At 28.0% G+C, this 25,632-nt stretch overlaps 3 protein-coding genes and 1 long non-coding RNA gene across 4 annotated transcripts; 3 read left to right on the top strand and 1 right to left on the bottom strand.

The window, feature by feature from the left end:
* The first annotated feature begins 591 nt into the window (after positions 1 to 591).
* Positions 592 to 4,410, top strand: LOC141524607 (uncharacterized). Its single transcript, XR_012478733.1, has 2 exons — positions 592 to 899; positions 1,182 to 4,410. It is a non-coding gene; the product is annotated as an uncharacterized LOC141524607 (long non-coding RNA).
* On the bottom strand, positions 2,624 to 8,439 carry Atf-2 (Activating transcription factor-2). Its single transcript, XM_074238624.1, has 7 exons — positions 8,301 to 8,439; positions 8,023 to 8,116; positions 7,241 to 7,383; positions 6,872 to 7,149; positions 5,953 to 6,181; positions 5,511 to 5,877; positions 2,624 to 5,386 (listed from the first exon to the last, which is right to left on the bottom strand). Exons 1-7 carry the CDS (start codon positions 8,349 to 8,351, stop codon positions 4,986 to 4,988), a joined length of 1,563 nt encoding a protein of 520 aa, XP_074094725.1. The 5' UTR covers positions 8,352 to 8,439; the 3' UTR covers positions 2,624 to 4,985.
* A 689-nt stretch (positions 8,440 to 9,128) lies between these two features.
* Positions 9,129 to 12,212, top strand: LOC141524095 (uncharacterized). Its single transcript, XM_074237750.1, has 2 exons — positions 9,129 to 11,566; positions 11,678 to 12,212. Exon 1 carries the CDS (start codon positions 9,276 to 9,278, stop codon positions 11,448 to 11,450), a length of 2,175 nt encoding a protein of 724 aa, XP_074093851.1. The 5' UTR covers positions 9,129 to 9,275; the 3' UTR covers positions 11,451 to 11,566; positions 11,678 to 12,212.
* Positions 12,213 to 13,391: 1,179 nt separating this feature from the next.
* LOC141531093 (serine protease ndl-like) lies at positions 13,392 to 23,367 on the top strand. Its single transcript, XM_074248638.1, has 19 exons — positions 13,392 to 13,794; positions 14,618 to 16,294; positions 16,446 to 16,649; positions 16,783 to 16,946; positions 17,095 to 17,660; positions 18,153 to 18,433; positions 18,520 to 18,798; positions 18,881 to 19,436; positions 19,526 to 19,695; positions 19,771 to 19,890; positions 20,258 to 20,429; positions 20,789 to 21,130; positions 21,202 to 21,387; positions 21,493 to 21,640; positions 21,752 to 21,917; positions 22,002 to 22,205; positions 22,308 to 22,548; positions 22,628 to 22,747; positions 22,865 to 23,367. Exons 1-19 carry the CDS (start codon positions 13,620 to 13,622, stop codon positions 23,169 to 23,171), a joined length of 6,078 nt encoding a protein of 2,025 aa, XP_074104739.1. The 5' UTR covers positions 13,392 to 13,619; the 3' UTR covers positions 23,172 to 23,367.
* The last annotated feature ends 2,265 nt before the right edge of the window (positions 23,368 to 25,632 follow it).

The following is a 25,632-nucleotide window of genomic DNA, read 5'->3' as shown; positions in this document are numbered from 1 at the left end:
TCATACCGATCATACTTATTATTTTTACTTTAAAAATAGTCAAAATGGCTGCTCTTACGTCATGGTAATGATACCGCAACTACCGGATGTCTGATGATTTTTTTATAACGTAAAAACCCCAACAATAAATTTATTTATTTATGTATTTATTTATCTGGTAATGAAAATTAAGTTACCCAACATCTAAAAATTTTTGCAAATTTTTTTTTTTGATAAAATTATTGCAAAAAAATAAAAAAAAATTTTTTTAATATTTTTCTAGTTTTAATTGAACAAAAGAAAAATTTACATTGTTTCTTATCCAGTAACTTAACTTTTTATTACAATATATAGTAAATACTTTCAATACTTTTCATTTTAATATTTACAGAATTTTTTAATTATGCGAAAATCAACTGCTATTTACATAATTTTATAAATGCAAAAAAAATCACTGAATTAGGTAGCAGATAATTTACTTACACATAAAAATTCTTCTTGACTCTAAAATAAATTTTCGTGATCAAAAAAAATTCTTCAACCAAAACTATTTCAATCTTCCTTAAAAATTTTCATGAAATTTAAGTTAGCCAAAATCTAAAAATTTTTAGAATTTTTTTTATTAAAAAAATTCAATTTTAAAAAACTATAAATGCAATTTTTTAAAAATATTATTCAATTCTAATTTAATAATTAAAAAAAAAAAAAAACTCAAAAAATTAACAATGTCGCCTAACTCTAGTCTTATAAATTTTCTGGGTTCAATAATAATTCATTAGAAAAAAAAAAAAAAGGTAGGATGTCAGTTAATGTGATCGGATATTAATCTCTGATCGGATTATCGAGGCTGTTATATTACCTTATATAACAAATGGATTAATAAAAAAATTGCACATACAGAACTTTTAAAAATCTTAATTGTAAGTAGTAAAAAACATTTTTTTTTATTTAAAGTAAATTATTTCTAAAAATCCAAACACTGAATGAAATGTTTGCTATTTTTTTTTTTTTTTTTTTTTTTTTTTTTTTATTAATTATTTACTAAATTCTTATTTCATTGGGATGAAAAAAATTTTTTTTCTAAAATATTTCAAATGTCCAAGGCACAGTAATGTGTCACTAACTTATGCTGTAAAAAATGACTTCATACATCGTAATACTTAATCTGTTAACAAGTAACTCTGTCTCACTTGAATTTACAGGAAAACAATTTATCAGAAGTGATATTTTACGTAAGAGTAAGAAGAGCTGAAATAAAATAATGAGCTGTGATTAATGAAAGAATTTGAGTTAAAGTTGAATTTAAATAAAAATAATTGAAAAAGTCTTGTTAAATAACTCGAGAAGAAATAGTAACTTGTAAAATGAAAACAAGTATTAAATTTCTAAGAGCATGGATGAGTTACGCCAATGCTATTTATTCTTATCATGTGCCTTATCGCAGCATAGGAAAACCGTTGTTGGCAATATTTGCTGACGGGAACCAAGTCGATAGTCTTCTTGTATATAATATAAATATAGTTTGCAATGGTACATGTAGTGCCAATAACGTTTACGTTTATTTAATCTTTGTGGCATGGCAACGATCAAAACCAAGACAAGATTGTAAGGAAAAAATAAAATAAATCTTACTTATTTTATTGAACTTTTTTTTATTGGCTGTAAGAATTCAAGGGAATCTTATCTTACAAGTTTACTTCCTTGTGAATGATTTCAAGTTAACTCTCGAATTATTCTATTGTACTCAAATATTCAACCTTTTGAGAGAGATTTCTTTCAGCTTAAAAAAAAAAAAAAAAAAAAAAATTGGTTTATTATAAATGTTAAATAAAAGTGAAATTTTTAAACAACGGATTTGGAACGTGCCTAAAGCCCCTTATCATTCTCTCGTCCGGTGTAAAATTTAACGACAACTGGACGGAGAACTGATAAGGGCCCGAGGGTTACAAATGCATCACAGTAAATTTGATTTTATTATTCTCATCTCATTATTATATTTACTTTGTAACTTGTACATATTTATGATGAATTATAAATAAAAATAAAAATAAAATAAAGTGTAATTTTTTTTTTTATTGTTATCTAGTCGTTTATTTTTAAGTTAGAAAAGGTTAATTGTAAAAAGTTGTTGTATCATTAATCTCATGACCTTTTCTGATCTTCATTAATTCTAATCACTAAATATTACAGCTTATACAAAAATTCCGAGTTTTTTAATTTATAACTAAAATATTTTAGGATTACAAGAATTTTAAATTTCAGAGGATGAAATTTTTAAAATTTAATATTTCTTTGTGTATATTGCATTTTTGTAAAATTATATTTTTAGTAAGTCAATAATGTTGTGATAAAATTTGTAAAATGTTTATTATTTATTAATGCATTTGATACTTAAATAAAACAATTTTTTATCGTAGTTTTAAGATATGTCAAAAATTTATGTTAAAACATTAACTTTTATTTACTTAAAAATTTTTTGCAAAGCTAAATTTTATCTCTATCAGTAAATTACAACTGCTTCAATCAGGATTAATGTTAAAAAAAAAAAAAAAATTTTAATCCTGCAATCATATTTTCTAAATTGGAATAGTTAGCTTTTTATTTTACCTTTGAGGGAAAAATCGGAAAAATCAAATAATTTAAATGACATGTGAAATCCAATTTTTAATGTGCAATAAAGCCAGTAACTAACTTTTCGCTTTTCAACGATATATATATGGTCATGAATTTAAGCATGTTTTTAAATTTACTAGAAGATAGCCATTTGTAAGCTCGAACGTTTATAAACTATAAATTTAAAAACTACCTGATAATGTCATTTATAAAATTAGCCGTAAATAAAAAATAATATGAATGAAATTAGCAAAATAGAAATTTCACCAAATATAAATTCAGTCATTTATAAAATAGCGAAAAAATATCTGCAGCTACGTAAATTTAGCCAATTCTTACTGCAGAAATTTATAAAATTAGCCGTTTTTAAATTTTTTATAACTTTTGAATGGGTCTGTCGAATCTGCTTAATTTCCAGAAAAACTAAATTTATGGAAGTCTTTTTAGATGCCTCAAATTGTTTTTTAAATCCGCTTAATCCGTTAAAGAATTACGAGAAATTTAGAAACGGCAAATTTTACATTTTACAAAATTTACAAGTGGATAATTTTATAAGTTTCTGCAGTAAGAATTGACTAAATTAACGTAGCTACATATTTTTATTTTTCGCTATTTTTTAAACGACTGAATTAATATTTGGTGAAATTTCAATTTCGCTCATTTTATTAATATCATTTTTTATTTGCGACTAATTTTACAAATTACATCAATTGATTTCCAAATTGAGAGTTACTAAACATTAGTTTACAAACTATAAAATAATATTAATTTTTAATTAGTTTAATTGATAAGAAGTATGTTAAAAGATGTAAAATTTATCACAAAAAATTTATAAAAACTAATACTGCTAATGAAAATTTCTGAGTTAATTAATGTGTTATATATCAAAAGATCATGTATTATATCATGAGTTATTTTTTCTCTTATAATTTAGTAAGATTAATTTTTGTAATAACACAGATCATATTTCTATTAAAAAAATAATTTTATTTAATTAAAAACTTAATAATAAATTATAAATAGTTGTATCTCTTTTGGAAATTTTATTCCATAATTATAGTCGTCTTTTAATAAAATATATAACAAACCCGCATACATTCAATTGAATCAATAAACGAATTACTTAACTGAAATAAAATTTTTATCACTAACAATCAAACTTTTTTGTGTGAAATTTCTTTTTTTTATCAAATTAAAAATTCATTAATCACAATTATATAAAATTAAAAAAATTACATTCATTTTAATTTTCGTATTTTTCTGAATAAAATTTTGAATCATAGTTTTTGTTAGAAGAATCTATAAATAAAAGATAAATTGAATAATTGAGTAATTCTAAATTATTTCAACAAGATAATTTAGTTGATAGACATAATTAATGTCTATTTTAATTTATAAATTCTTAAAAATGAAACCATTAAATTTATCTCGCAATTTTGAGGTCAACTAGAAAGTAATAAAAGTTTAATAGATTTTTCTTTATACCACTACATAAAAAATTTATAACTTTTTTATACCTTATAAATAATCACAATAATAAAAAGTTTAATATCCTACTTTTATTGCCTTACTTTTTTTTTTAAACTAAAATTATTCCAACAAGTTTAAATTTATCAACTAATTAACAATTTTTAAGTAAATAATTAATGATTTTTAAAGATTGACGACTCAATCAAAAACTAGTCTAAGAGTTTTGTAATTTACTTGTTTTAAACTAGAGTTACTGTTAATGAGTATCATAATGGATGTATATCACTAGAGTTGTACATAACGTTTTATAGTTATTAAAAGTCTTGACAAAAAAAAAAAAAAAAAAAACTAGAATGTTAAAAAAATACTTTGCTTAACATTAAAAAAAAAACGCAGAAATTAAATGCTACTTTGTCGTATCAAAACATAAACATAATCGCCAGCGATTGACTATTCATAGACGTATTTAAACATAGATAATAATTATAATTATAAAAATAAATGTCTTGTAATAAAAATTTTTTTTTCAATGACTTGTTACTTAAAATTACTGACAATACCTTAAAATAAAAAGCTTGGAGAACGTCTTAAGGGGGTTTTATAGTCTACACAGAAAGAACAAGACACTGGATATCATACCAGATTATACTCAGTGATATCTGTGGTGAAAAAAATTTCAGATAGTAGCTAGAAAAATCTGGATTATACTCATTGTAATCTGGATTATGCTAGCTACTATCTAAAATTTTTTTTCACTCAGTATAAAAATATCAAATGCTTTTTTTTTATCAACTGCCAAAAAATTCTCGAAATTCGGGCCTCTAGACTAGAAGACCCCCTTAAAGAGCACTATGACATATAAAAGCCTAATATGATTCCAACTTTACAGAAGTTCTATTTTATAAAAACTTAACTTAATTGAACTACGTCCCAGTTGTCTTAGAGGCAACATTTATTAACTGTAGACTCTGGTCTACTTGAACCACTTGTCGTGAATTTATAATTTGGACTTTTTTTGGTGGTCCATTTTGTACAATTAAAATTGGTTTGTCAATACATTTTTCATCTACTATTTGATTAAGGTTGATAAGCTTAAGATTATTGCAAGGCCCGCTAATAACTTTAGCCATCATTTTGTCGTCGGTTTTTGGTAATATTATTGATTGTCTTTTTGTTTTTATTTTTTTATTTGGAGCACACTGCACGTCTTGGTGAGTACTCTCTCGTTTTATTCCCTGTGTTAAATCAATTGATAGAACAGCTGCTTCTTCTGGTAGCCTTACACTTGGTAAAGAAATAACTTTAGGGTCTACAATTATTTTGTCTGAAATTAAGAAAAAAAAAATAGTTATTAATGAAAAATTAAAGATGTCCATTCCTGCACAAAAAAATCAGTAAACTCTTCTCTTTAAATTTCCATAAAATAAAATAGTCAAAAAAAATCTTACTTTTAGCCATTTCTTTGGTCACTGAGCAGTCTTTGTGAGCCAATAAAACAGTTTTTAAATTACTAATTTCCAATCGTAAATTTTTAATTTCCAATTGAAGTTTAGCATTAACTTTATTACTTTCGTCTAATGACTGTTGAAGCTGATTAATCCACTGTTTTCTTTTTGCTCGTGCTCTCATCGAACTTGCGCGATTTCTCGCTTGAACATCTTGTTTTCTACGTAAATCCACAATATTTTCATTTACAACTTCAACTTTTTTCTTTATTACAGATTTCTTCTCCGTATTTTTATTTTGTACTTTATCATTTTTTATCACCTCTGAACTTGTTACATTACCGTTTTTTATGAGAGCTTCTCTGAGGCGCTGAAAGATGAAATTTATTAAATAAAAACAAAGTAACGATCTTGATTAAATATAGAGTCATAAAAAAAAAAATACCTGCTTAGCATCTAAAAGAGGAGACGAACTTTTTTTAACAGATTTATCAAGTTCGTTATTTGTCAATGGTAATGCTGCGTCTATCACTATTGTTTGTTGTGGTTTAGTTGGTTGAGATTGAACATTAATTGTTGGGATTGTTGAATCAATAATAGAAGTTGCAGACAGTTGCATGAATTTTCCATCGTGAGTTTTCAAAAGAAATTGCACTTCTTCGCCATTTATCGATCTGTGTAAAGATAACAACAGTCATTTATATTTATTACATTATATTGTTTATTACTTTTTATTATTATGTAAATATTTTGAAAAATATTCGTTTTTACAGGCTAATCTAGAAATTATTCATAGCGTTTAAATTTAATGAGTTGTTGTACAATATTTTTTTAGATATTCTTCATTATTTATTGAATTCTACTACTATTGAATCGATCAACTGCAAAGCATAACACTATTTGAATAATAAAAAATTCTTTTGATCAAAATTGGTTTAAGAAATCATTGAGACAAGCTGAATAAAAATAATTAAATTAAAACAAACAATATCTTGTAAAACAATAAAATTTTTCTTTAATTAAATAATGAATTTTGTTAAATTGCAATGTATTTTCTTAACTATTGACTTTTTTAAAAATATAAGCTCATCTTGATCTTACACTCATCAAGAGCTTTCATTTGAGTACCCACATGCATTTTGATATATTTTTCATATATAAATATATATAATATATATAAATATATGAAAAATTGATGTGGGTACTCAAATGAAAGGTCTCGATGAGTGTAACATCGGGATGAGCTTATACCTTCAAAAATGTCAATAGTTCACGAGATACAAGGTCATTCATTAAATATTAACGTTTTTAAAGAAAAATTCATCGACTCCAAATGAACAATATATTTCTTACATAATACTTACAGGCTTGTAGATGACGATAGTTGGGGTGATTGTTGGATAATTGACGTGTCCGCTTCTTGTATAACAATTGTTTCAGATGTCTTTTTAACTTCTTTACAAACGATAATATCTAAACTTTCACAATTCGGCTTTTCTTCATTTATGTCTTTTGATTTACCTTGCAATGTTTCGTCTATTTCATTATCATCAGCTCGGTGCAGAACTATTTTATTTGATGAGTTGTCTTCTATGTGTGGAAACACATGTGGTGTATGCAACGTATCGTCATTTATTATTATCTGGAAGTAAGTATTATTTTAGTCAACCATTGTTGTTTAATAAAAATTTAATAAATTGATTATTTATTAGAAAAAAAAATTATGAATGTACCTCAGATTCAGACAATGATCCAATTTTGCCTTCAACAGCTCGTCTAAAAGTTTCTTCAAAGGGATTAACATTTTGTAAATCTTGAAATAAACCAACTTCTTCGCAATTTCTGATAAATCGTGTAGGAGTTGGCGTTTGATCGGCTAAATATATAAATATATAATCATGTAATGAAATAATATAAATAAAAATAAATAATAATATTAGTAATTTTTATTTATTAGCAATTTGCTCTTCAATTTTTATATTTAATAACACTGAAGTTGACAGACATTAAAAATTTTTTTAGAATTTTGTAGCAATTAAATAGTTAAAAAAAAAAATTCAATTAAAAAGTTTCACATGTTAAAATTAATAAAAATTACAAGTGAAATTTTTTAGAAACATTTTTTTATTGTAATTGATTTGTTGAAAAAATTTTTAAAATTGACAGCTCGGTTTTGTATTTTTTGAATGAAAATTAAGTTAGCTGACATTTAAAAATTTTAATAATTTATTTTATTGAAAAATTGCTTAAAAAAAAAAATTTCACATGTAGAAAATTTTTAAAATTACACACGCAATTTTTTAAAAATATTTTTTTGTTAAAATTGAATAAATGAAAAAAAATCAAAAAATTAAAAACGTCGGCTAACTTTATATTTAGTATTGTATTTTCTGAACCTTTGTTGACATCTGTTCAGTGTAAATAAAAATAGTAAAATAAAAAAAAAATTCAAATAAGCTAGATTGTCTTAAAAATAAAGAATTATGTAATAAAAAATTAAATATTAAGTACTTACCTATAAATGAATTACTTTTACCACCTGTTCCAAAATTTAATATCATATCATGTTTTTTTTTATGAACTACCAAATGATCTTCATTAACAAAACTCTGAAATAAAAACAAAATAATTTTCTTAAGTTTTTTTTACATTTTTAATGTATTTATTGTGAGTAAAAATTACTTTAGAATATTGTTGACATTAATGAAAGATTAAAATAGAGCATGTAGTGTTTGTTGTAAGAGTGTAAGTATTTTTAATTAACATATTGTTATTTTTTAAAATAATAATTACCATATTACATCCTGGAGACGAACACGCAAAAGGCTTCTCTGTGTCTGTCATTTTACAAAAAATATAATCGAATACATGTACAAAAATATTAATTCACCGAGCCAATGACAGGATATATGTTTAATCGAATGTTAGTTGAATTTGGTTATTTATTATGTATACATTACAACTACATACATGCAGTACAATGAGTTTACGAGTTTAGATTAGAATTTAATCCAAACAGTGCCGCCATCTGACTGTCTTTTTCATAAAAAGAAAAGCAAATAGTCTTAAATTTCAACGCTAGATGGCGAACGTTTGCTCTTTTTAATTTAAAGAGGCGCAGTGTGAAATTTTCAAAAAAATTGACATGACACTGAAGTTAGCAAACGTCTGAATATTTTTTAATTTTTTTTTTATTAATTAAATTACAACTAAAAAGATATTTCTGAAAAATTACACTTATAGTTTTACAGGTGAAATTTTTTTTTTAATTATTTAATTGAAATTTTTTTAATAAAAAATTTATGACATTAAATTTAGCTGTCACTTTATAATTGTTTTAATTTTTTTTAAGAAATAAATTATAGCAAAAAAAATTATTAAAAAAATTGGATTTATAGAAATTTTAATAAATTAAAAATGCAATTTTTTAAAAATAGTTTTCGAGTTACAGTCATTTCACTAATATAGTCAGGCGGGCGTTTAAGCGCGCAAATTAAATTCTAGTCCACTTTTATAATGATTTAGGAGAAAAATATATCATGTAAGCAAACTATTCGTAACGTCATTGGTCAAATATATCATAAGCATGAAAATACATATAATTTCATATTCCAAAATTCAGACGCGCGCGCAACGTTGACTAGTTCGTCCAAAATTTGGGAACGCATTTACTGAGCAAACCAATAATTTAAGTTATCTTCTTTCAACAAAGTGAAAGCGAATTATTATAATATTTTAAACTTTTTTAATATATATCAGTAAATAATAATGGAGTATTTTGGATTTTCTTCAGATCAGGGATCATCAAATAGTGCTTCTGGATTTTCTTCAGTTCAGATACCATCACCTAGTGCTTCTGAATTTTCTTCAGTTCAGATACCATCAACTAGTGCTTCTGAATTTTCTTCAGTTCAGATACCATCAACTAGTGCTTCTACATTTTCTTCAGTTCAGATACCATCAACTAGTGCTTCTACATTTTCTTCAGTTCAGATACCATCAATTAGTGCTTCTGCATTTTCTCCAGTTCAGATACCATCAACTAGAGCTTCTGCATTTTCTTTAGTTCAGATACCATCAAATAGTGCTTCTGAATTTTCTTCAGTTCAGATACCATCAACTAGAGCTTCTGGATTTTCTTTAGTTCAGGGATCATCAAATAGTGCTTCTGGATTTTCTTCAGTTCAGATACCATCAACTAGAGCTTCTGCATTTTCTTTAGTTCAGGGATCATCAAATAGTGCTTCTGGATTTTCTTCAGTTCAGATACCATCAACTAGAGCTTCTGCATTTTCTTTAGTTCAGGGATCATCAAATAGTGCTTCTGGATTTTCTTCAGTTCAGATACCATCAACTAGAGCTTCTGCATTTTCTTTAGTTCAGGGATCATCAAATAGTGCTTCTGGATTTTCTTCAGTTCAGATACCATCAACTAGTGCTTCTGCATTTTCTTCAGTTCAGATACCATCAATTAGTACTTCTGCATTTTCTTCAGTTCAGATATCATCAACTAGTGCTTCTGAATTTTCTTTAGTTCAGGGATCATCAAATAGTGCTTCTGGATTTTCTTCAGTTCAGGGACCATCAAATGGTGCTTCTGGATTTTCTTCAGTTCAGGGACCATCAAATGGTGCTTCTGGATTTTCTTCAGTTCAGGGACCATCAAATGGTGCTTCTGGATTTTCTTCAGTTCAGGGACCATCAAATGGTGCTTCTGCATTTTCTTCAGTTCAGATACCATCAATTAGTACTTCTGCATTTTCTTCAGTTCAGATATCATCAACTAGTGCTTCTGAATTTTCTTCAGTTCAGGGACCATCAAATGGTGCTTCTGGATTTTCTTCAGTTCAGGGACCATCAAATGGTGCTTCTGGATTTTCTTCAGTTCAGGGACCATCAAATGGTGCTTCTGGATTTTCTTCAGTTCAGATACCATCAACTAGTGCTGGTGAATCTTCTTCAGTTCAGGAACCATCAACTAATGCAAGTTCAACACCAACTTCTCAGAAGAAACACCGTATTAATCCAACCTACGTTCTGCGGAGTACCCTCACTGGACACACCAAGGCTGTATCCGTAGTAAAATTTAGCCCAGATGGACATTGGCTCGTTAGTGCATCTGCCGATGGAAGCATTAAAATTTGGGAAGTTCTTACTGGAAGATGTGAAAAAACAATTAAAGCACATGACTTAGGAATTTCAGACGTATCGTGGTCTAGGGACGGTAGTCGATTAGTTACTGCATCAGATGATCTATCTTTGAAAGTTTGGGACTTCAGAACGTCTCTTTGTGTAAAACTTTTTGTGGGTCATCGGAATTACGTTTTTTGTTGTAATTTTCATCCTCACGGTCATCGTGTTGTTTCTGGCGCATTTGATAAAACTGTTAGAATTTGGAATGTTGAAACAGGGAAATGTATGAAAACATTATCAGCTCACACTGACCCTGTAAGCGCTGTTCAATATAACCACGAGGGAACCTTCATTATATCTAGCGGCTATGATGGAATATGCCGTATATGGGATGCCGAAACTTATCGCGCTTTACAAACTCTAGTTGAAAGGAAAGAGAATTATAAATCAATGCCGATAACATTTGTTAAGTTTTCTCCTAATTCGAGATATATTCTCGCCGCAAGCTTGAACGATACTATCAGGTTGTGGGATTACGCCCAATCAAGACCTCGGAAAACTTATACAGGTCATGTTAATAATAAATTCGCCGTATTCGCTGATATTTCTACCACAAATTATAAGTTGATTGTTTCCGGGTCAGAAGATCACTTAGTTTATATTTGGAATTTACTAACGAAAGAACTTATTCAAAAGCTTGAAGGACATACAGATGTGGTGATATCTGTATCATGTCACCCATTTTTTAACATTATTGCTTCAGCCGGTTCAGAACTTGATAAAACAATTAAAATATGGACAAGTGATTAATAGATTATTCAATTCAAAAAAATTATTTATTTTATAAATTTTTGTAAAATGTCTTGTACAGGGAAAGAAGAGAATGTTTTACAGATGACAGAGGATATTTTCCCAGATTATACTGAGTGAAAAAAAATTTCAGATAGTAGCTAGTATAATCCAGATTACAATGAGTATTATCCAAATTATAATGAGTATAATCCAGATATTACGCTGTATAATCTGGATTATACTAGCTACTATCTGAAATTTTTTTTTCACTACAGATATCACTGAGTATAATCTGGGATGATATCCAGTGTCGTCTTGTTTTTTCCGTGCTCATAAATTTTTTTTTTTTTACTTTACTATTCGTGTGAAATGATAATTTCAAGTTATACAAATAGAAAATTAAGCAAAGTCAATTTCTATTCAATTGAAGTAATGTAAATAAACATCTATGATTTTTATGTATTTATTAATGAAATTCGCAGAAACGAAGATGAAAAAGAAAATTTTAATGACATCAGCACATTTTTATTAAAGCTTAAATAATTCACCTTGAAAATAAGAGAAAAATAATGTTATTAAATTATTGATTAATTAATTTTACAAAAGCTAATAAAGTATTAAGAAATAATTTTTAGAATGACGTACCATTTCTGAACAATAATCCAGTGGATTATTGTACTGATGACTTTGTGGAAAAATATTTCATTGTTTACAATTTATAACTTTTAATATTATAAACTTATTTAAGTATTTAATAAAAATCTTTTTAATATAGAAAAATTATTTTTTTTTATTTTATTTCTGAGAAGCTATCCAACTATTATTTTTGCCTTTAATCTTCGCTATCCATCTTACGGCATAATTTGCTTTACATAATATTATTTAATAATATTTTATTTATTTATTTTTTTATGGTTATTTAATTCAGGAAATTCAAAATTATAGAAACTGATAATAAAATAAAATATATTTTACAATTAAGAAAAATTTTAAATCTTTTATCGTTTTTAGAGGATTAAATTATATTTACGTAACTGAGCTAAAAAAAGTTTATAAATTACGTCGAAACTGTAGAAAATTTTTAAAATCTAAAAAAAAAATTTCAATAGTGATATAAAAATTTTAATGATAACGCATATTATGTTTAATGAATCAAATTGAAGTTAAGGTTGTTGACTCGGTAGAAAAATATTACGATTTAAGCAAAATGCATTCTTTAAATCTCGGGTTTGAATTAAGTATTATTCGACAATTTTTATAGTTTTGCTTGTGTGTTTTTTACGCAAAACAATATCAGATTTATACTATTAAAAAAATTCCATTCAAGCTTACACTTTTTAGTTGATTTGTGAATAATTTATTGTAATCTGATTTTTGTGATGTAAATTATTTATAACTAAGCTAATTAAAAATTTTCGTAGTTCTACTTTCGTTACTTATTTAAAAAGTTATTTTTTAAATAAATAAATAAGAAAGATTTATGTTTTATTTGTTTTTATAGAAATTATAAAATAATGAATTGAAAATGTTGAGTAACTTAATTTGATACTTTAAAAAAATTATTTTATTAACCACACGTATGAAAGAGATCTTAAAATTTAATTTCTAATGTTAAATAAATATAAAATTAAATGTGATTTATAAAAGTGGACGAATCAGCTTGAATGAGCAATAAATGTGAAATTCGAGTATTTTTCCGTCTTCATCCTTTATAAAATATGTACGTGTCGACGGATATCATTGACCTGAAGACATAAGTGTAAAATATCAAAAGGTAAAAATAATTTTTACCCAACTCTTCCGTAATTTGCTGACACTTCCTCAATTTGTCATTGACTTATGCCAGGGCAAGAAAATTCGCTAATATCTCTATATCATTATTACGCGACACTCAATCGTGATAGCAGCTTTTAAGACAGACTTTTTTTTTCTTACTGTTTAACAAAATTAATTATTAATAGAAAAATGCATTAATGTAAACGTTAATCTTGAGTTTATTTATAAATTTCATTCATTTTCGCATGAATAGTTAGTTGAATAAAGTATTTATATATAAAAATTAGAGTAAGGATTTTTATAAACAAATTCGACAAGTTAAAAGTTAATCGATAACATTTTTAAAGTTTGGAATTTTAACAGGAAGTGTAATTAGTGAAAAAATAATTCGCAAAAGAAGAAAAGGATACAATGGAAGGATCAAAGAACATAAAATCAGAGGAATCTGATTTTATGATCGATCCAAAGTTAAAAAATAGAATAAACTTCAAAATTTGGAAGCTATCTTTTTTTTCAATTCTCTTTATCGTATTCATAGTATTATTTTTAATACTATCTGGTTACTCGCTATATGATTCTTACAAAGGTAAGAAAATAATAAATTAAATGATAATTGTTTAGAAGTGGGTGTTTTAGTTATAAGCGATCGAATAATTTTGAACCTTAGAACGTTGAAAAAAAATTAAATACTTACAGAAAGACATCAATATAATTCATCCAAATAAGTGTAGCAATTTTTGGTATTATTTTTTCTTACTTCCCATGTAAATTCCGAAAACTAGAAAAAAATTTTTTTAAATTTCAAGTTCATTAATTTTAGTGATTTTTACAACTTTTTTTTTTTTTTAAGACGAAAGAATAAGATTAAATTTTTTTCGGTAATTATTTACAAGTGGGGTCAACCCCATTTTGGGACATAACTAGGTGAAAAATTAACATTTCCAAATTTTTTTTTATCTTGCTCGTTTTTACGGCTCATTTATGATTTTTTTTTTTTGAAAAATACATAAAAAAACGAACAATTAAAAAAAAAAGTTGAATATCACAATTTTCTAAAAAATTAATAAATTTTTTTGAAAATTTTTAAAATTGTAATAGTCAATTTTTTTTTTTTTTTAATTGTTTAGTTTTTTATGTATTTTTCCAAAAAAAAAAAAAATATATCAATAAAATCAAATAGAAATTTAATTCAAAAAAATGAAAATGAAAATTGTTGACCCCACTTATAAATATTTACCTTTTTTTTTTTTTTTTAATTTATTCCATTTTTTAATAAATTTAAATAAATGAGTACATGAAAAAAATTCAATCACGATTTAATGGCCAGAAATAATTTGATCTAGATTTCTACACAATTATTAAAAAAATTAATTTTAAAAATTCCTTCAATTTATTCACAAATCTTATAGATATAAGAAGAGATCAGCGTGAATTGGACGAACTTAAAAAAATTAGCGATGTTCTGAAAGAGCTACAGGAAAAAACCCGGCTGTATTTTCAACGCCCGATCTCCATATTCGACTATGAAAATAACTACTCGGATTCGTACGATACCGATCAAAACATTGACATTAATTCCTATTTAATCAGCCGATTTAAACGAGATGCAAGCAGAGGCTCAACTCAACAGAAGCAAAACGTTGTCAAAGGAAAAAGAAATGAAAAACGTCAAGTTTTCAGAGGAAATGCCTTAACGGATTGTTCCCGACTTCGTGAAGAATGTTTTTACATGATAAATTTTATCAACTCTAATTTGAAAGCAGCCGAAATCGCTTTAGCAAACATCCAGAATGTGATCTGGCGAATCCAGCCTCTTGATGCAAACACGAGAGGTTTGCTGACGTGTATCCAGTGTTCTCAGTATGAGCGGGAAAACATGATCCCATACCCAATAAGTTTGTATCCCGCTGACTTGACCGCTCCCGAAAATTTGATTCCTAATAATTATAATTATTATTATTATTTGCCAGCTTACTACAGTAACCCAAACCCTAAAAATAATCCTGTTGTCAACAATAATAATTATAAAAATCCTTACACCACTTCACAAGTTTATGGCAGTCCGAATACTTTAAATTTAAAAAATATGTATTCCAATAATCAACCGAATGTTTACATCCCAAGTCTTAATAACAATCCGATTCCTTACAATATTCCTTATTATTATAATAATAATAATAATCCTAATTATCCAATTCAAAATACTAGTACTCAAAATATTCATGACGTTCCTAGACCTGCTAATGATCGAAATTTTACCTACAATCTTAACATCAATTTTAACAATGACAAAAATAATTCATCCGTAAATTTTTCTCAAAAAAATAAATCGTCAAGCCAAAGTGATATTCAAATGACAATATCATCAAATGCATCAATTACCAGCACGGAAAAACCAGTTACATTTTCAACTGTTAACGCAGAGCCGACCAGATTCGCAATCCCAATTGATGCTCGACCATTTGGAAAGTCCAGAGAAGAAATCGGTTCAGGCTTGAAAGTGAGGGACAGAATGACGACACGTGATACTAAGAACAAGAACGTTTTTAAGCAAAATTATAGGGAAGGAGTGGGAGTTACTGAAGATCCTTCGGTTTTGAAGACATTGCAGCTTTCTTCATTGAAAGGAGAGACCAACCAAGGAACGCAATCGCACGAATCGACTAGCTCATCATCAAAGTCGGCGACAGACAACAACTCTGTGTCACCTTTCATGTGTTATTGGCCTTTAGCATGTTTCTTCAATCAAGGCTCAGGGCAACAAGTACAGGCTCCTGAATCAGCTGACAAGTCTCTCCCGTCGTCTTCTTCTATTTTTCCTAAGAATCCAGATAATTTCGGTCAAACTTTCGGAAGTTACAACCCGTTTATTCCATCAGAAATTTCTTGGCTTAATCCACGATTTTTTGGGCCTAGTGGACCCGGAGGAAATCTTGAAGGTCGCGGTTCAGTTAATCAACCTATCCTATGTTCTCATTTTCCCGCTCATATTCCAACAAATGATTTTCAAGAAATATATAGTCATCGTGATTCTGGTAAGCAGGAGAGCAAAGAAACTGATCCAAGAATCGAGTCAAAAAATCTAGGTGATTGTTATTTTTTTAATTTAATTAAATTTTATAATTAATTGTCTCGGAAATTTTTCTTTCACAGTACTTAGAAAGATCGAGATAGATTTGATGGAAAAGTAATTAATTTTACTTTTATTACTTATGGTAAAATATTTTTTATCTTTAGGGACCTTGGAATGCCCGGAGAACAACGTCAAATGTTTTGGTGTAAGTAAATGTATTCTCAAAAAAAATTGGTGCGACGGAATTGTTGATTGCGAAGACTCTAGCGATGAGATCCATTGTACGTGCAAAGACAGGATTGCTCCCAATAAACTTTGTGATGGTTTTTTCGATTGTCCTCGGGGTGAAGACGAACTTGGATGTTATGGTAATTTTTTAATATTGCAGTCAATCGTACGTAAAATAAAAAAAAAAAATAATAAATATTTCAAGAAAAATAACTGCATATTGTTAGAAATAAATCTGTTTGCTAGATTTTTTTATTGTCTTATTTTTTATAGGATGCGGTAACGATTCATTTAGCTGCTTGGACTGGACTAAAAGAAATGTCCAAGGAAACTGTGTTCCTTTATCTCAACGATGTGATGGCGTGGAACAATGCCGCAATGGAAGAGATGAGAAAGACTGTCACATTTTAACTGAATCATACATCGATAATGATGATGTAAGGATTTATCTATTAAGTCGCGTTACTAATGCCAAAAAGACGGATAAAAAAATTTTTTTTTGTATACGATCTTTTGGCTCTAAGACAAAAAAATTTTAAACCCAAAAGGGCGTATCATTTTTTTTTAATCATAATTAATTAATAGATATCAACAATTGGCCACTCGTCCGGATATCTCTTCAAGAACTGGTTTGGAAAATGGTACCCAGCTTGTACATTGACCGAGGCTTGGGCTGACAAGGCTTGTCGAAGTGAAATAGGATCACTGACAGGCAACCCGACGATCAAAATGGAGACAGTACTACGCGAGTCCAGACTTGGCCCTTACATTTCCATGGCAGAGTCCGGAAATATTGAACTGATGCCCGAGTGTAACGACCAAGCAGTTTTTGTTAAATGCCCGTCGATTCCTTGCGGGTCAGTGGTTGCTGGTCTATACGACGAATTTTCACCTTATGAAGATTTTATGGTAGCTTCTCCTAATACGGGGGATGCTACAACTGAATCTGCTGTGCCATTAACTACTGAAATTTTTGAAGATCTGAATAATTTTGAAAAAATTTCTGGTGACGGTCGAGTAGTTGGAGGCCGTGCTAGTCAGCCACATGCCTGGCCGTTTTTAGTTGCCATTTATCGAGACGGCTATTTTCATTGTGGAGGATCAATTATTAATGAACTCTGGATATTGACGGCCGCTCATTGCACAGAGAAGTATTAATTTATTAATAAAATAAAATCAATGAAAATTAATATTCAAAATTTAAGAACTATACAAATTCAAAATTACACAAAAAAAAAAATTAACTTGAATCAAGTAAATAATTTTGAAAAATTTCATTATTTTCATTCGAGTAGAAAAACTCTTAAGTTAAGAAAATTTTTTTTGGTTCAAGTAAATTTTACTTGCAAGTAGAATTTGATTTTTCACAATCTATAACTCGAAAAATATTCGGAATTTTTATACAAAACTCTAGATATATATTTTTGAATGTATAAACTTTAATTTAATAAAAAAAAAAATTTTTTTTGAAATTTCACAGTGGCTATTATCCTTCTTAAGTAAATTTTACTTGATTCAAGAATTTTTCGTTTTTATTCAAGACAATAAAACTTTTCAAAATTATTTTCTTGGTTCAAGAATTTTTCTCTTGGTTCAAGTTAATTTTTTTTTCTGTATACTAACTTGTTTTTTTTTTTTTTAAGGTACAGTGATCATTATTACCAAATATTTGCTGGCCTATCAAGACGTTTTTCATTTTCTCCAATGGCTCAAATCCGTCAAGCCCAAGTTGTGATCCCGCATCCTGAGTACGACGGCCGTATAATGAGAAATGACTTGGCGCTAATTAAATTAAACGAACCATTAAGATTAAATCGATGGATCCGCGCAACTTGTCTTCCTACAAGTGTGTGGGGAAGTCCACGTGTTAATGAAACCTGCACAACCGTCGGATGGGGTGCTACATCTGAAAACGGGCCTGATCGTAAGAAAATTAATTAATTAATTAATTAATCTAAAATACAAATAAATTGATGATTGGTTCAATAATTGGCCCAATTTAACTTGCAGCGGATTATTTACGAGAAGTACAAGTACCCATTGCAGCTAGATGCAATGAAAAATTCGACCGAAGCAATGGAATTATCTGCGCTGGTTGGAGCGAAGGAGGGAGAGACGCGTGTCAAGGAGACAGCGGGGGTCCGTTAATGTGCCGGGTACCTATAGATAGTTCTAATAGATGGTACATTGCTGGAATTGTTAGCCATGGAGAAGGTTGTGCACGTCCTAACAAAACTGGAGCTTACACGCGTGTGAGCTATTATTTACCTTGGATTAACCGAACCATGAGTAAGCCTTACTTTAAATTTAATTCATAAATTTAAAAGAATAATGCTGCTTTTTTATTGAATATTTAAATTAAATATTCCAGATTCCGATCATGAACCATTCGGACCTAAACCTTTGGCCGATTGTCCTGGATTCAAATGCCTCGAAAAAATGGGAAAATGTTTGCCATTAAACCGACGGTGTGACAAGAAAGTTGACTGCTTGAATGCTGAGGATGAAACAAATTGTTATTACTTTTATAAAAGTGTCGAGCAGACAACCGAAGCATTTATCAACAAGAGCGATGAAGCTGCTCCAGGTGAAGTTGTCGAGGAAGTAGCTGTCAAAAATTTTAACAGTCCAAAGGCAGCTGAAAAGCCAGTTAATGAAAATTTTTATGGGACCGAGACTTCGATTTATCCAGATGAAAACAGCTTCAATGACCTGAATAAGACAGGCCTCAATACAAATTTGAAAAATGAAGAAAATGTCACGGATGACACAGTAAATGAGATATCAGAAAGCAGTAGCAGCAGATATGATTATGACAGTGATATCCCAGAGATTGACGCTAGAGCACATAAAAATGACACACTAACTAAAGCTTTTAATGACACGTGGAAACTGATAGAAACCACCAATGATTTTATTTGCTCAAAGTAAGTTTCTAAGTTTGGAAAAATTCAAGAAATAAGATTTTTAGCTAGATAAATAAGCTCAAAAATAAATTTTGGGTTTTATTTTTCAGTATTACTCAAGTCATCTCGAAGCCTCTGAGGTGCGATAAAAAAATCGACTGCGAAGACGGAACAGATGAACTCAATTGTAGGTGTATTGATATTTTGGCCATCAAACACCCTCTGGCAATTTGTGACGGGCGTATCGACTGTGCGGATAAAAGCGACGAACTCTCTTGCAGTAATACAGACATTTCATTTTTTTTTGTTAAATTTTTTAGATAATTTAAGACACTTTTTTTTATATTATTTTTAGATAATAGGAATACTGATCAGGACACTTATCTCTGTCCTCGAAGTGGTGTTTTAATTCCTGCGGAGAAGAAGTGCGATATAAGAAAAGACTGTCCGTTATATGATGATGAAAAGGATTGTTGTAAGTGATATCATTGAATTAAAATTTATTTTAGGCGTGAATGAAAATAATAACAGATAAATAATTTAATATTGAACATTTATTTCTAAAAAAAAATAGGATGAGTAATATTACAATTTTTCTAGATGTTTATCGAAAACTTAAATCGGGATAATTAATTATATTAATTATATTTATTAAAAAAATTATTAAAGGTTTTAGGGAAAAAATATAAAAATTATCATACAAAAATTTATAAAATTATTAAAACTTTATTTCGAATTATATTTAATTTGACATGTATTTAATTTTTTATTATGATTATTGAACTGTTGTATTGTACTTGATAATAATAAAAGTTATTTGTGATTAATATTTAATGTTTTAGATGCATTAACAGACGGAGACCACGTCGAATTAGATGTAGAAGGTTCAACAGTATTGAAGAAAAATGGAATTGTATCGATTAACAGGGAAAATATTTGGAGCATTTTGTGTTTTAACGACAGAACAAATTTAGGAAAGACAGCCGATGATTTTTGCGGTGCCGTTGGTTTTTAGTAAGTTAATTAGTCACTCTAAAATTAAATAGCTTTTTTTCCTTCAGAAGTTGGAAAAAATTTTGGATTTCATGTTTTTAGATAAAATTTCTATTTTATCATTATAAAAAAAAAAAAAAAAAACGATTAAAAAAAAAGTTGAATATGATAATTTTCTAAAAAATTTATAAATTTTTTTTTTAATTTGTTAAAATTGTGACAATCAAATTTTTTTTCTTAAATTGTTAATTTTTTAAAAAAAAATAGATATCAATAAAATCAAATAGAAATTTAGTTAAAAAAAATGAAAATTAAAATGTTTATAATTATTTACCAATTATTTTCAAAAATATTTAATATTTCTTCTTCGTTTTTACTAGCAAACATGAATCAGCTAGTTTCCACCCTATTTACCAGAAAAAATTGAAAGTTCGTCAAAATTCAGAAAACAGTTCTCTAACTTTCGACCCCGAAGAAATTATCAAAAAGATTCCAGAAGAAGATTCAGATGCTATGATGTGTCATGGTCTTTACGTAGATTGCAAAATGAATTTTAAAGAACCAGTAGAAGAATATTTATACGAAAGCAAGCTGCCAAATAACGAATCATATTTATTACCATGGGAACCGGCTATTTTCGTGGACGGTAAATACCATTGCCCGGCATTGTTATTAAACACCGAATGGGCTATGACTTCTACACACTGTACAAATGATATCAAGTAAGTAAAACATTTTTGAATGCATCAATTTGAACTCTAGAAAATTGATACTAAAATTTTCACTGATATAGCCTCGACAAAAATATCACTGCCGTTATAGCAGGATTATCAATTCCTCATCAGTATGTAGACGGTCCTCATCAGCAAACCAGGATGGTGAATCACATCGAGAACCTTGACCAATTTCACACCAGTTTATTGCATTTTGATAAGTTGCCTGTAACTCGTTATATCAAACCAATATTTATTAATAATAGGTAAACGTTTTTCTTTTTATTTTAGGAGTTGCATGGGTTTTTTTCGGTAAAAAAAATTTTTTAATTTTTTAAACGATGACTTATTATTTGTGATTTTTTTTGCAGACCATTAGCTGCTACAGAAGGAGAGCACTGCCAAGCTACAGGTGTAAATAAGAAGTTGGAGAAGCAGTTTGTAGGATTTGATGGAGTTGTTGAAGATTGTCCGTCATGCAAAAGATGTTTTAGAGACGTGTCGAAAAATGAGTGCCCTGTAAGAATATATTTTAAAATATTAAAAAAATTTTAATATTTAATTCAGTTTAAAAAAAAAATTTCGATGTCAAAAATTCAATACTTATATTAGAAAAATTATTCAAATTAGAAAAATGGTACCATGGGAAAATGGAGCGGATTTGTATCATGTCACAATTCTCGTGGGTGGTATCCAGCAGCCGTTTTTCATGAAAGAGACATTCTTTGTGAGTTTGAGGATCCTCAAGCATTAACTGGGATCGAAGAAATGATTCCTCATTTAACGACAGTCATAGGTAAGACAGTAATCAGTTAATATTCCTCATGACAGTAAAACTTTAGTAACTTTGGTATTATTTTATGGAAAAAATCTATTGTAGATCAAAATTATTTCAAACTTCCAAATGCGCAGTGCGATGCTGATGGTATGAAATGTACTGAAGGTAAATGCCTACCATTTGAAAAAATTTGTGACGGTATCCAAGATTGTCGAGATGGATCCGATGAAAATGAAGACAACTGCCTCCGGAAAAAAGACCACTGTAATAAATTAGTAGAAGATGAACCTGATAATCCTTTGTGTGGTATAGCTAGTCATAAGCTTTTAATTTTTTATGATTTTTTAAATTACATTTAATTTTGTTGATAAATAATGTAATGTTAATTAATGATTTTTAATTTTTTAGGATGCTCTAGCCGCCAGTTAAAATGCGAAAATGGTGACTGCATATCAAAAGATTTATTTTGCGATGGCTACGCCGATTGCGGAGACGGCAGTGATGAACCATTGGGCTGCAGGTGCAGAGACTATCTTCGTCTGACATCACCACATCGTCTATGCAATAAGGTTCGAGATTGTTTCGACAAATTTGATGAAGCTCAAGAGTATTGTGGCTGTTCAAATGACCATTACGAATGTTCTGATAGGTTTGTAATTAACAAAAAACTGAATTTAATCAATGAAAAAAACTTAAATAAAAAAGTATCATTTTTCGATGATTTTCAGTACTATGACCAATGGCGAGAAGCAGTGTATCCCTTATGACTTTGTGTGTGACGGACATAAAGATTGTCTTCACGGAGAAGACGAGTCTTTGTGCAGAATGATACAAAGGGCTGATGACTCGTAAGTATTTTCGAATTTTCTTGTTAATTTGTCAAGTATTGATATTTACAAAATTTCAAATAGAATATTTTTATACTCATCATTTTAATTAATTAATTTTTTATTGTAAATTGACAGACTTGCCGCAGGAAGGGTGTTAAAACGCAAACTTGGAGTCTGGTTTGACGAATGCTTCCCTCATCCAATCAATTCTGACCAACAAGCTGCAATAATATGCACAACGATGGGATACTCTAGCGGTGTGCTTCTGGACGAAAAATCGCGCAGTGCATATCCACCCCCGCAGACTATACAAGAAGCTCCATATTATACTATAAACTTAAATGGCATGGCTTTGATCATTCTCAAAGATGATGTGCCATCTGCACTTTTAGTATCTCAACGTGATGAGTGCAATCGTGCTTTTATTAAATGCTTTAATTAATGTCATTTTACTACATTTATTATTTTTAGTTTTTTTAATTTTTTATTCATTTTTTATATATTCATATTGTTGTAAAATTTTTTTATTAATTAAAAAAAAATAAATTTACAATAAAAAAATATAACTAAATTTTATATTCAAAATTTTTAACCATAAACAATAATTTTAAAACAATTTTTTTTACATGGGTGTATAATCTACAATATATCTGCTAGACAGTAATTTGAATGATATAAAAACAGTAATCACAGCGCAAATATATGTCATTAGAATAAAAAACGTGTAATTTAACTGACCGTGAATTATCATTAAACAAATTGCTATTGCTACTTAACGTTTTTCTCTTCCATATTATTTATTGCAGCTGTCATTAGAAAACAATAAGCAAATATTGAGAATAAGGAATATACTGCTTTAAAAAATGACCTATAATAAAAATTTCTCCAAACATTTGATTCCGCCTTACAGCCGTAAAATAAAATATCACCGTAAATAAATATTCCGACAAGTTCCACGCAAAAATATTACTTTTATTACAACACAATTTTTAAAGTCCATTTGAAAATTTATATTTTTACTTTTCATATCAGCGAGTGGGTGGATCAGTGGCAATTATCCTGGCTCAATCATAAATTAATGTAATCGTACTGGAGTACCGAATAGTTATGCATATATTATATTATATTTGGTTAAAAGTAATATCAAGAAACGAAAGAGTAAGGGAAAAAAATGAAAGTGGATTGAGACAAACTGAAACTTACGGGAGAAAAGATTTCACTGAACAGTAACTATCTTTTTGTATAGTATATTTATGATTATTATTTGTATTAAATGTAGTTAAACTTGACTGGGTCCATGACTTTAGAGAGTTGTGTGGTGAAGAAAAGGAGGCTGATCTCCATCAATGAGAGAGTAAAGTAAAGGGAGTGCGTTGAATGACGATCTTTCGGTTCCTCATCAGTAGTCAGCGGTATCTCGTGCTGTCCTAATCCTTAACTGTAATGTAACTCCCTGTAATCCCAAATTTTAAGTCTTTCCATTAATCATAATCGGCAATTAAAATCTAACTGTAATTTTACTATTAAAAGTGACTAATTTTATTAAATTTAAGTACAGAAAAAAAAGGTAAGTCATTTTTTTTAATCATTTTCCCACATACTGTTAGTTCATATTCTATTTGAAGGCTCCAAAAATTAGACGAATTTAATAACGGCCTTAGAAGTTAAAATTTCTTCTCACAATTATAAAGATTTTATTTTTTTTTATATTTGTTAAAGTAGTTCAAAAAATAATAGTAATAATCTAAACTGTCATCGCATTTTTATGGAATAAAATTCCATGATTTCAATTTCATGGTTTCTTATTATGAGAGAACGGTTTTCACCTGGCTTTGTTTTGTAGCGATAAAGTAAAAGTTAAATTGTGCTTTCGTTTAAGCGAACGAGCAATGAATGGACGACAAACATTACCTTTTAAATTAAGTATAGACAATCTATCGTCTCTAATGCATGTGCAATGTTGATGCTAAGTGCTGATATTAGTTATTCATAAACGTGCCGATTAATATAATATAAGTATGCATAATAACATCGTGTCTCTAATGTAAAAAAATATATAGATTTTATTAAACCAAAAAGGTGTGAAATTTGTTGCCTAATTTCGGTAGAATGACTTGAAAAAATTTTTTAATTAAGAAAATTATATTTACGGAATTATGCAATTAAATCGTGTTAATTTAATGGATGAGAATTTACGTTTTAAACGCGATGAATCGAGTAATTAAAAAGTAGTAAGTTTACGCGGAAAAATTTATTAAAAAATTATTATTCACCAAAAATAAAATAAATTATTCACCAAAATAAAGCTTTTTGAAAAATAGACATTTTTTTAAATTAATCAAATTTATATTTTACATGCACTTAAAAAAATTTTAAGATAACAATGGTTATTTTCAAAAATCAATTTAGGATCATTAATTAATTTAATGATCACGTAAAATAAGTCTCTAAAGAATAACTACGATTTATTAATAATAAATACATTTATCCATTTTATTTATGGTTCTTAAATTGAAAAGAATTGAGAACTTAAAAAATTTTTAGTACTTATTTAATTAAAAGTAACTTTTGAAGGACTAAAAGAAAGTAATTGAGCTAATAAAAAATTATTTTAAATAGTTTTTTTTTTATACAGAAAGAAGAAAAGTCTTGAGTCAAGCGTAAATTTTCTTAAATCAAGAAAATCTTAAGGAAAACTGAAAATTTTTTGAATGAAGTTAAAATTTTTTGAACGAAGTTAAATTTTTTTAAGCCAAAAAAATTTCTTCTTGCTCCAAAATAATTATTGTCTTTATAAATGTTTTCTTAAATCAAAAAATTTTATTCCCTGTCTAGTAATTGAATTTTTCTCGTTAATTTTTCAATTGTTAAAATTTAAAATTAATAAAAAGAAAATTCTGAAT

The sequence above is a fragment of the Cotesia typhae genome, unplaced genomic scaffold (genome assembly GCF_013202065.1).
Source record: "Cotesia typhae breed Kobodo isofemale line unplaced genomic scaffold, CoteBio_Ctyphae contig_11, whole genome shotgun sequence".
Classification (NCBI taxonomy): Eukaryota; Metazoa; Arthropoda; class Insecta; order Hymenoptera; family Braconidae; genus Cotesia; species Cotesia typhae.
The sequence above is the reverse complement of the archived record's forward strand: the minus strand, read 5'-3'. Positions and strand labels throughout refer to the sequence as shown.